This window comes from Trifolium pratense, linkage group LG1, assembly GCF_020283565.1.
Source record: "Trifolium pratense cultivar HEN17-A07 linkage group LG1, ARS_RC_1.1, whole genome shotgun sequence".
Classification (NCBI taxonomy): Eukaryota; Viridiplantae; Streptophyta; class Magnoliopsida; order Fabales; family Fabaceae; genus Trifolium; species Trifolium pratense.
The window spans coordinates 18,845,599-18,855,098 of NC_060059.1; the positions used below are offsets into that span (position 1 = coordinate 18,845,599).

The 9,500-nt window shown below is 35.6% G+C and overlaps 1 protein-coding gene across 2 annotated transcripts; it reads left to right on the plus strand.

The window, feature by feature from the left end:
- Positions 1 to 362: 362 nt before the first annotated feature.
- On the plus strand, positions 363 to 9,500 carry LOC123902502 (RRP12-like protein). 2 transcript variants are annotated; one of them, XM_045952254.1, is made up of 18 exons: positions 363 to 1,071; positions 2,184 to 2,706; positions 2,794 to 3,045; positions 3,177 to 3,268; positions 3,784 to 3,993; positions 4,071 to 4,463; positions 4,934 to 5,100; positions 5,229 to 5,322; positions 5,421 to 5,474; positions 5,819 to 6,004; positions 6,127 to 6,186; positions 6,977 to 7,090; positions 7,232 to 7,393; positions 7,490 to 7,618; positions 7,753 to 7,854; positions 7,929 to 8,008; positions 8,370 to 8,507; positions 8,697 to 9,500. In XM_045952254.1, the coding sequence occupies exons 1-18, from the start codon at positions 568 to 570 to the stop codon at positions 9,271 to 9,273; spliced, it is 3,837 nt and encodes a 1,278-aa protein (XP_045808210.1). In that variant the 5' UTR covers positions 363 to 567; the 3' UTR covers positions 9,274 to 9,500. The 2 variants fall into 2 exon arrangements, with proteins under 2 accessions (XP_045808210.1, XP_045808209.1); XM_045952253.1 differs by having other exon boundaries at positions 442 to 1,071; positions 5,819 to 6,013.

Below are 9,500 nucleotides of genomic sequence, written 5' to 3' on the forward strand. Positions count from 1 at the left end.
GTTTACTTTTTGATTATTAATCAGAGGCTTGCATACCTAAAAATGTTAGACCGGGCTTAGACTCCCTTTTGTATAAAAAAATTCAATAAATTAAACATCATCACCAAATTAACTTTTTAATTTACTTAACACTTTGTTTGGTAGGAGAGAAAAATAGAAGAGAAAAATAAAAACACGAAAATTAATGCTTGCATTTGGATATACAGAAACCAATGCATGGTCTAAGTACATGCATTAATTTTTGTGTTTTTATCCATCTCTTATCTTTTTCTCTCATACCATACACATCCTAAGAGAGTCGTACTAGTAGGGACGGAAGTAGTAAGTAAATTATTTATCTTAAATTATAAATAAAGTATTTTAAATGGGGCTGTAGGTAGCAAAAAAGAGGGTGTAAAAAGAGTCACTAGATAAAATGTAACCGGCCCAATAAATTCCCGCGAAGTTAAGAAAACGAACTATAACTCTGTTTCTTCTCTTTCCCTTCTCTTCACTCTGCTGCTATCTCATAAACCCTTGCCGCCGTGAAAGCTATCTAGGGTTTCCGTTCGCTTTCCATTCTCAACAATGGAAGGAATCGAAATGGAGCAATCAACATTCCCCACAGACGAATCAACCAACGACGATTTCTGCAATTCAATCCTCTCTCGATTCGGTAACTCCCCCAACGAAAGTCACCAACAACTCTGCGCCAGCACAGGCTCATTGTCACAGTTGCTCAAAGACCAGAAAAAACAATTATCACCGGCTGCATACTTCGGCGCCGCTTGTTTTTCACTCAATAGCATGTTGAAGGAACCTAATCCAAATTACCACATCATCGAAGCGGTTCTCACAATTCTATCACTTGTAATTGTTAAACTTCCTGGTGATGCGTTGAGGATGGGGAGAGAGTCTGTGTCTGAGCTTGTTCCGAGAGTTATTGTCTCTCCGTCGATACCAGAGAGTTCAGTTGTTAATGGATTGAAGTGTGTTTCACATTTGTTGATGGTTAGAGATAGTGATCATTGGTCTGATGTTTCTCCTTTGTTCAATGTGTTGTTAGGGTTTCTCACTGATTCACGACCTAAGGTAATAATAATTCTTAACATTAGTAATTTTGAGTAAACCGCCCAATTACTCATTAATTTTGTAGGGTGCTCTCAAATAGGTGTTCACTTTATAGATATTCCAAAAGGATCCTTGACTCTGTCAAATTTTACTCATATTAGTCGTTCTCAGAATATGTTAGGGATAGTAAATGAATAAAGTTAGCGACCAAATTGAGAGTAAGTTGTTAAAATATAGGGACTTATTTGATAGTAAGTGGTTAAACATAGGACCAACTTGATGGTTTAGTAGATACAAAGTAAGGGACCTATATGAAATATCTATAAAGTAAGAGACCTATTTGAGAGTGTTTTACAAAGTAAGGGACTTTTTTTTTGGGTATTAAGTAAGGGACTTAATTTTCTGTGTTTTACCTGTAAACTAAGTTTAATTTTATAAACTCTGACCAAGTTTTATATTGTTAACAAATCACAAATCACAACCAATGATATGTGTCACTTCAAAAGTATTTATGATTAAATTCAAATGTGTTTAATAATCTTATTGTTATGATTGATTGGAAGTTTGGAACTATGCCGATGCCAAATTGGATTACTTTGGTGCATATACTATAGGATAGGATACTGTTGACTTGAGATTGATGTTTCCACTTTCGTTAGGCTATCAAGCTTAGTTGATCCTATTATAACACAGAGTGTACACTGCCTTTGGTTTGGTTTCGCTCTGCTTAGTGATCAATATTCCAATATCATCATCATGGTCAGTTGAGAACAGTTTTTTGTTTTTGATGAAAAACTCTGAAGTTTACAATTGTCGTTCAAAATGAGACATTTTAGGATTTGTGTCTTTTTTCCCCTTTTCATCTCTTAACATTCCGAGGTAGACCGCAAGATAGGTTGGTCTTTTAATAGTTGGGAGTGGGACATGTTTCACTGTTTTAATTTTCTGAGCTTTGTGTGTATTCTGTAAAAATTATTAATGTTGTCGACTGTGGGGGCAAGGGGCTTTAGCAAGGTTACATGACTTTTGATTGGTTTTCTACTAGACTGCTTCTGTTCCTGATTAAGGATGCAGAATGCTTGCTAAATTATGGTGATACTTGATTGATGTGTGCTGACTTGATCTTCCAACAGGTCCGAAGGCAATCTCATTTGCGTCTCCGAGAAGTCTTGATAAACTTTCAAAAGTCTTCGCTATTAGCATCTGCAAGCGAAGGCATCGTTAACTTACTTGAAAGGTTTCTACTGCTTGCCGGTGGAGCAAATGCAAATCCTGGGGAAGGAACTATGGGAGCCCAGCAGGTTTTATATATTCTTGATGCCTTGAAAGAATGCCTTCCTTTGTTGTCGCTAAAATACAAGAACAACATTCTTAAGCATTACAAAACTCTATTGCTTCTGGGTCAACCTCTAGTCACTAGGCGCATAACAGATAGTTTGAGTTTTCTCTGTCTTTACCCGACATCAGAAGTTTCCCCTGAAGCACTACTTGAGGTGTTATGCACATTATCGGCTCTTTCTACCTCATCAAATGAGATGTCTGGAGATGGAATGACATCTACTGCTCGCTTGCTTGATGCTGGAATGAAGAAAGTTTTTTCTCTAGACAGGCAAATGTGTGTAATTAAGCTTCCCAGCGTCTTTAATGATCTCAAAGGTATCACAAATTTAAACTGTGTTTATTTATGTAGTTACCTGTTTTTATTTGGCAATTAAGTATATTGTTTTACTTTTAAATGTGCAGATATTTTGGCTTCTGAACATGAAGAGGCCATATTCGCAGCCTCAGATGCATTGAAGAACATGATCAATTATTGCATTGATGAAAGTTTGATTAAACAAGGAGTGGATCAGATAACTTTGAATGAATCAAGGAGGTCAGGACCAACCATTATTGAGAAAATTTGTGCAACTGTTGACAGCTTACTTGGTTATCACTATGCTGCTGCCTGGGATAGAGTATTTGAAGTTGTTTCCGCTATGTTTAACAAATTAGGTATTTTGATTCCTGTAAAGTTTTTTTTCTGTTTCTTACACCGGTTTATGATTTATATAATTTTTTGGTTGATCATACAGTGTAAAATTCCTGTTACTTATTTTTTAGATTTACTGCTATACTCAATGCAGGAAACAACTCTCCTTACTTTATGAGAGGTATACTCCAAAACTTGGAAGATATGCAGAAGATGCCTGATGAAGATTTTCCCTTTAGGAAACAGGTCTAACTATCTTTTCTATGTTGCATTTTTTTGTTGCCAAACCACACAAATATGAAACTCAAAATCTCTTATAAAACGAGCTTTGATATGTTCTATCCCAGCAGGATCATATGTCCTAAATATGAACAGTATCTCATATGGGTTGACCTGTAAAAGAATTGGATACCTTTTGATATTGATGATTTCAAAAGCAAATAAGTGTTCTGTAACCTTATTATATATTCTCTGCCAAATCTGTGTTTATCATATCATGCGTATTAAAAGGGCCATTCAATGATGTTGATGATGACATATGTATGTCTACTATTATTATTATTATTATTAGACAATAACAAAATATAGCATTGAATTTCCATTGATTCATGCAAATTTGAGTGGTTTCTTGGCTCGATTTTAGCCAGTATCACAACTAACTAATTAAGTTAGTTTTTGTTAGAGAATCTGTCTGATCTTCGAATTTTTTTATGTACAAATAATTACTGATGTCAAGTACCGGTACATTCTATATCGTGCAGCTTCATGCATGTCTTGGATCAGCTCTTGTTGCAATGGGACCTGAAACTTTGTTATCCCTTATACCATTGAATTTGGAAGCTGAAGATTCATCTGTCTCGAATATATGGCTCTTTCCAATTCTAAAACAGTATATTATTGGTGCGCCTCTAAAATATTTTACAGAGGAAATTTTGCCTATGATTGAACGTGTAAGGGAGAAGGCTCAAAAGGTATTGGACTTTTTTTTTTTGCGATGCACTGTTATTTTTCTCCACGGTATTCATTTCCTACGTTGTACATTTTGCAGCTTGAGAAGCAAGGATTGATGGTGTCATCAAGGAATGCAGACACGCTCGTTTACTCTTTGTGGTCTTTGCTACCTTCATTTTGTAACTATCCTTCAGACACAGCTAAAAGTTTCAAGGATCTAGAGAAACATTTGCGAAGTAAACTAAAAGAAGAACCTGATATTCGTGGAATAATATGCACTAGTTTGCAGCTTCTGATTAGACAAAACAAAAATATTAAGGACTCGAATGATAAGGATGAGGATATGGCCAAAGAACAAGTTTTGGTTAATTACTCACAACAGGTTGCAACTGAAAATTTGAGGGCACTGGAGATATCTGCAAAGAACATGTTAAAAGATCTGTCAGATGTGTTCTTAAAATCTACAAAAGATGATGGTGGTTGTTTGCAGGTACTATTTCTTCAATGTACTTTAGTTGAACAAAATGTGTGCAGCGCATTTCCTGTATGTGCATGCATGCTGGCATAACATAAAACTGAAGTTGGCAGTTCTGTTTGTCATTGTTCTTTTTCCAGTGCACCTGTTTCTGCTTTCATTATATTTCTATGTTTTCACACATATTTTGCCATATAATATCATCAGTTTTACTCATATGGTATTTTAATTGGTTAAGGTCCTTGTTGTGCAGAGTACTGTATTTTACCAAAAAAAGATTCAGGTTATATATGTCATGTCAAAAAAATAATTCTCACTGGTTGCCAGTATTTTGTGCTTTGGAGTTTAGATAATATTTTGCGTTTGTCCTTATTTTTTTCTGGATTTCTTGATTAGTTGTCAGCCTGAGAAGTAGATTTGTCCTTATTTTTGTTTCATTTAATCTGTACAAGAAGTTTATAATGATGATTTTGCTTCATTTACAGGGCACAATTGGTGACATGGCTTCTATAGCAGAAAAGAAAGTCGTACAAAACTTATTTAAGAAGAAAATGTCGGACCTTTTAAAATGCACTCAAAAGGCCAACAATGACAATTCCGAAAGTTCTATGCATATTGATGAATCAAATGATGTGTCTCAATCAGTTCAAAGGTGTTGATTATCTTCTATTTCTCACAATTGTGTTGAATTGATTTTGTTGTTGGAAATTATTTTTAGTGCAATTATCTTATTTGCTTGTTGGGTGTCAATCTTATTTCATAGAATTTCTTTTCATACAGGGCACGGCTTCTTGATTTTGCAGTTTCATTGTTGCCTGGATTAGATGTGAAAGATATTGATTTATTATTTCAAGTATTAAAGCCAGCATTGCAGGTTTGTATGCGATGTATAGCGCTCCTTGTAAGGAATTTCTGAAACTTATTTTGTTTAAATAGATAAGTTAAGATGGTTGTTGTGATTACTATTTGCAGGATGTTGGTGTCATGCAGAAGAAGGCATACAAAGTTCTTTCAATCATGCTCAGGGTATGTGTCTACTTCACATTATTTGATATTTTGATTAACATAGAAGTTTCAAATTATTTCAATATTTAGTCATTTCCATCTCAAAAAACTATTCATGTTGGAACTTCTTGGCCAATATGTTCAGTCATGGGTGTTGCCATGGGTATCCTTCTTGTATTGGGTTTTGTTTATAGTTTATCCATCTGACATCTAGCTTTTGAAGTGATCATCGAAGTTGTTAATGTACAATATTTTCTTGGAGCAACAATAAATATATCAAGAATTAGTGATTTTTGCTTGCTGAGCTAGTTTTATGTTAGCAAAACATTTTTGCTTACTGTTTATTGTTTGATTATTCTTGACAGAGCTCAGATAGTTTTGTTTCGTCTAAGCTTGAGGTTCTTCCTGGGCTTATGGTTGAAATTCTTCCTTGCCATTCTTCTGCCAAACGTCATAGACTTGATTGCCTTTACTACTTGATAGTCCATGTTTTGAAGTCAGAGGCAGTCAAAGCTGAGTTTCTTTACTTCTTAACAGTCCATGACTCGAAGGTAAAGGAGGTATCCAAAGTTGGGTTATTGCTTGCTACGATGCACACTTTTGCTGTGGTATATCTATACTGCTTCATATTATAGTATAGTGTAAAGTATCTGAACTTACATACTGCCTACAGGATGATTCGACGACCTGGCCAGAAGTTTTCCTCACTGAGATGATACTGGCTCTTAAAGAGGTAATGCAGTGTTAATTGCGGAAACTTTTAGTTATGCATTTTTAGTTGTCGCTTTCCCGTGCAGCATTTCTTGTACTAATTGGATCAGTATATTTCTCTTGGCTCTGCTTGGGTTTTCTCACATCAGTACATTTCTTTGGCATCCAGTATCCACACCTTTTGTAGGTGTATAGGGGTGGGCCCTATTTTGTGAGCCTTCATGATCCTAACTTGAACTTTCTGATATGTCCGCCCATAGTTGTAAAGTAGCAGTGGGCTCTTGAACATACAATAGCACACTGTAGGGCAACTGGGCAACCATTTTCACACATTATTAACCTATTGGTGTTTTGAGGTTTGCGTTGCTGCCATACGTAATACACTAAGATGCATAACATAACTGCTGCATGCCACTGTAAACATCCAAAGTGATGGTATTTATTTTATTGAGTAAATAAAGTCAGGCACTTATGATTCCATAATGACCATCAATCGGTTGATCTCTACATATCAAGCTTACCCATAGTTTTCTGAGGTTTCAGCAAGTAGACATGACTGACAATCACCAAACGCAAATCACTTTTGAGTAAAAGTAATATATTTCAAAGTCAATAAAAATGCATCAGTACTTTGCTCTGGCAATAAAATAAGCAGTTTGTAATTGTTTCCTGTGCGCTTTTAGTTATTATATTCAATATATTGGTATAATAATGTTTGTCATGGACATTACTTTTGTCCATCAATTGCTTCTAAATTAACTTCACAAGCTTCCGGAGGCGCTAAACTTGGAGGTTATCTTTATTCTTTACAGGCTAATAAAAAAACCAGGAACAGGGCTTATGAAGTTCTGGTTGAAATTGCCCATGCATTTGGAGACGAGGAGAGAGGCGGGAACAAAAATAACCTGTATCAATTTTTTATCAAGGTAACTTTACAGTTCAATGTCCGTGCTTTTTATACCTGTTTTATTTGGTTTGACTTGATGTCAACTTGAACTCAATGATTCAAAAGTGTACGATTTAAGAATATTGCCCATACTGATAGTAATTTGATTTTGTGAGCTAAGGTTGCTCGTGGCCTTGTTGGAAAAACTCCACATATGATAAGTGCAACGGTCAAAGGTTTAGCTCGCTTGGCATATGAGTTTTCTGATCTTGTTTTAACTGCTTTTGACTTGCTTCCATCCACATTTGTGCTGCTTGAAAAAAAGAACAGGGAGATAACTAAGGTTTGTTTCATTTTTCTATTTTGTTGGTTAAATGCAATGCGAACTGAAATAACATTTCCTCGGGCCATTAATTAAATATCTGTCTTCTTTCTGCAGGCCAATCTTGGTTTATTAAAGGTTTTAGTAGCCAAATCACAAGCAGAAGGATTGCAAATGCATCTGAGGAGTGTGGTTGAGTGTTTGTTTAAGTGGCAAGATGCCGCCAAAAATCATTTAAAAGCAAAGGTTTTTGTTATCTTATGTGATAATTTTGTTTTAAAATAGTCAATGTGATTTCATTGCTTTTTTGAGGAGGGCTGTTGTTTTGGAATTCAAGCTATTTATTCATATTGTAAACAAGTCAGATTCAAATTCTTCAGGTCAAACTTCTTTTGGGAATGCTTATCACAAAGTGTGGATTGGAGGCCGTTAAAGCTGTTATGCCCGAAGAGCATATGAAACTTCTGTCTAACATACGCAAGGTTTGTTGAACCGAATTTTGATAATCATTTTTTGTTTAAATCTATACGTAAGTTTCGAACTATTTGTAAAACAGATCAAGGAGCGGAAAGAGAGGAACAAAGGTGCTAAATCTGAAGAAACTAGGTCTCATGTTTCAAAAGCAACTACATCCAGGTAATGATCTTGTATTTATTTGCATTATTCAAAATGAAGAGAACTGGTTTTAATTACATAACTCTCTTTGCGAGACTTTGAATACTTGTATGTGTATATAGAAGTTTAGTGAACTGTTACAGTTAGAAGTTATAGATAGCAACACAAGATTGTTTTTTATGTGTGGTTCACCAGTAATCTTTACAAGACAACCATGTTTTAAAGTGACATGCTTGTTGTACCCAAAAATGACATTCTTGTTGTGATTTTTAATGTCATGCACTTCTGAAGCCTTATAATTCTTTTATAGCTAATATTGTGCTATATTGAATTTATAATTTGTATCTTGAGCTACAATGGGACAATATGAAATCTTTTTCAGGCAAAGTAGATGGAACCATACAGATATTTTTTCGGATTTTGATGGAGGGAGCACCGCTGGTAGTAATGCAGAATACCTGAATGGCAGGACAGTGGGTAGATCTTCCACACATCTCAAATCAGCACCATCTTCATTTAGGTAAGCCTTATTTTTTAATTTGTCTGTTCATCTCATGATTTTTTCTGCAAAACAGTTATTCTTTGATTTGTGCCTGTTTTCTATAATTTTTTTGGCACTGCAGCGGTCTTAGATGAGTTATCGGTCCTGTGATGATGAGTTATACAGAAAATCAATTTCGACTAACAATGTTGTTGTTTGTTCCATCAGGGCCAATATGAGACTGAAAAGGAATTTGTCTGGGGACTTATCTGACGAATCAGATGATGAGCCGCTTGATTTGCTTGATCGGGAGAAAACAAGGTCTGCTCTTAGATCGTCTCTCAAAAGGAAGTCAAGGTTAGACGATGATGAGATAGAGGTAGATTCTGAAGGACGTTTGATTATCCATGATGAAGGGGAACAAACAAAGGAAACCCCAGCGGAGTCAGAATATGATGCTAGGAGCGAGCCTGATAGTCATTTGTCTGCAAGATCTGGAACTAAAGCCCAAAAGAAAAGAAGAAAAACAGAGTCCGGTAGGGCTTACACTGGGAAGGAATATGCTAGCAAAAAAGCAGGTGGAGATATAAAGAGGAAGGATAAGCTGGAACCTTATGCATATTGGCAACTTGATCGGAAAATGATGAGTCGCCGACCACAACATCGGGCTGCTGCAAAAAAAGGTATGGCTTCTGTGGTAAATATGACAAAAAGGCTCGAAGGCAAGAGTGCCTCTGCCGCGCTTAAACTGAATAGTAAGGGTATGAAACTAAAAAGAAATCAACGAAAGGGAGCAAACAAATGAGAAGGTAACGATCGTAGCCATGATTTGCTGTAAGTTTGTGTATTTATTTGACGGTGGAAAGGAAAGCAGGTTTTGAGTTTGCTGTTTTCTTATATGCTTAGAAATAATTTATTTTTTTGGAGAAAACAAAATATTGTTTAAGTAGTGTTGTCCTAAACTTTGTATTATTCTGTTCAAATTTTTGTGATCCAATTGAAGCAAATACAATTTAGCATTATTTTGTTAAA

What these genes read in the sequence shown, in the direction of transcription:
- LOC123902502 (XM_045952253.1), top strand. Translation starts at nt 568, where the DNA reads ATGGAAGGAATCGAAATGGAGCAATCAACATTCCCCACAGACGAATCA. An exon ending in TATTAAAGCCAGCATTGCAG is followed by an intron (nt 5,323 to 5,420) that starts GTTTGTATGCGA and finishes TACTATTTGCAG; the next exon opens with GATGTTGGTGTCATGCAGAA. An exon ending in TGATACTGGCTCTTAAAGAG is followed by an intron (nt 6,187 to 6,976) that starts GTAATGCAGTGT and finishes TATTCTTTACAG; the next exon opens with GCTAATAAAAAAACCAGGAA.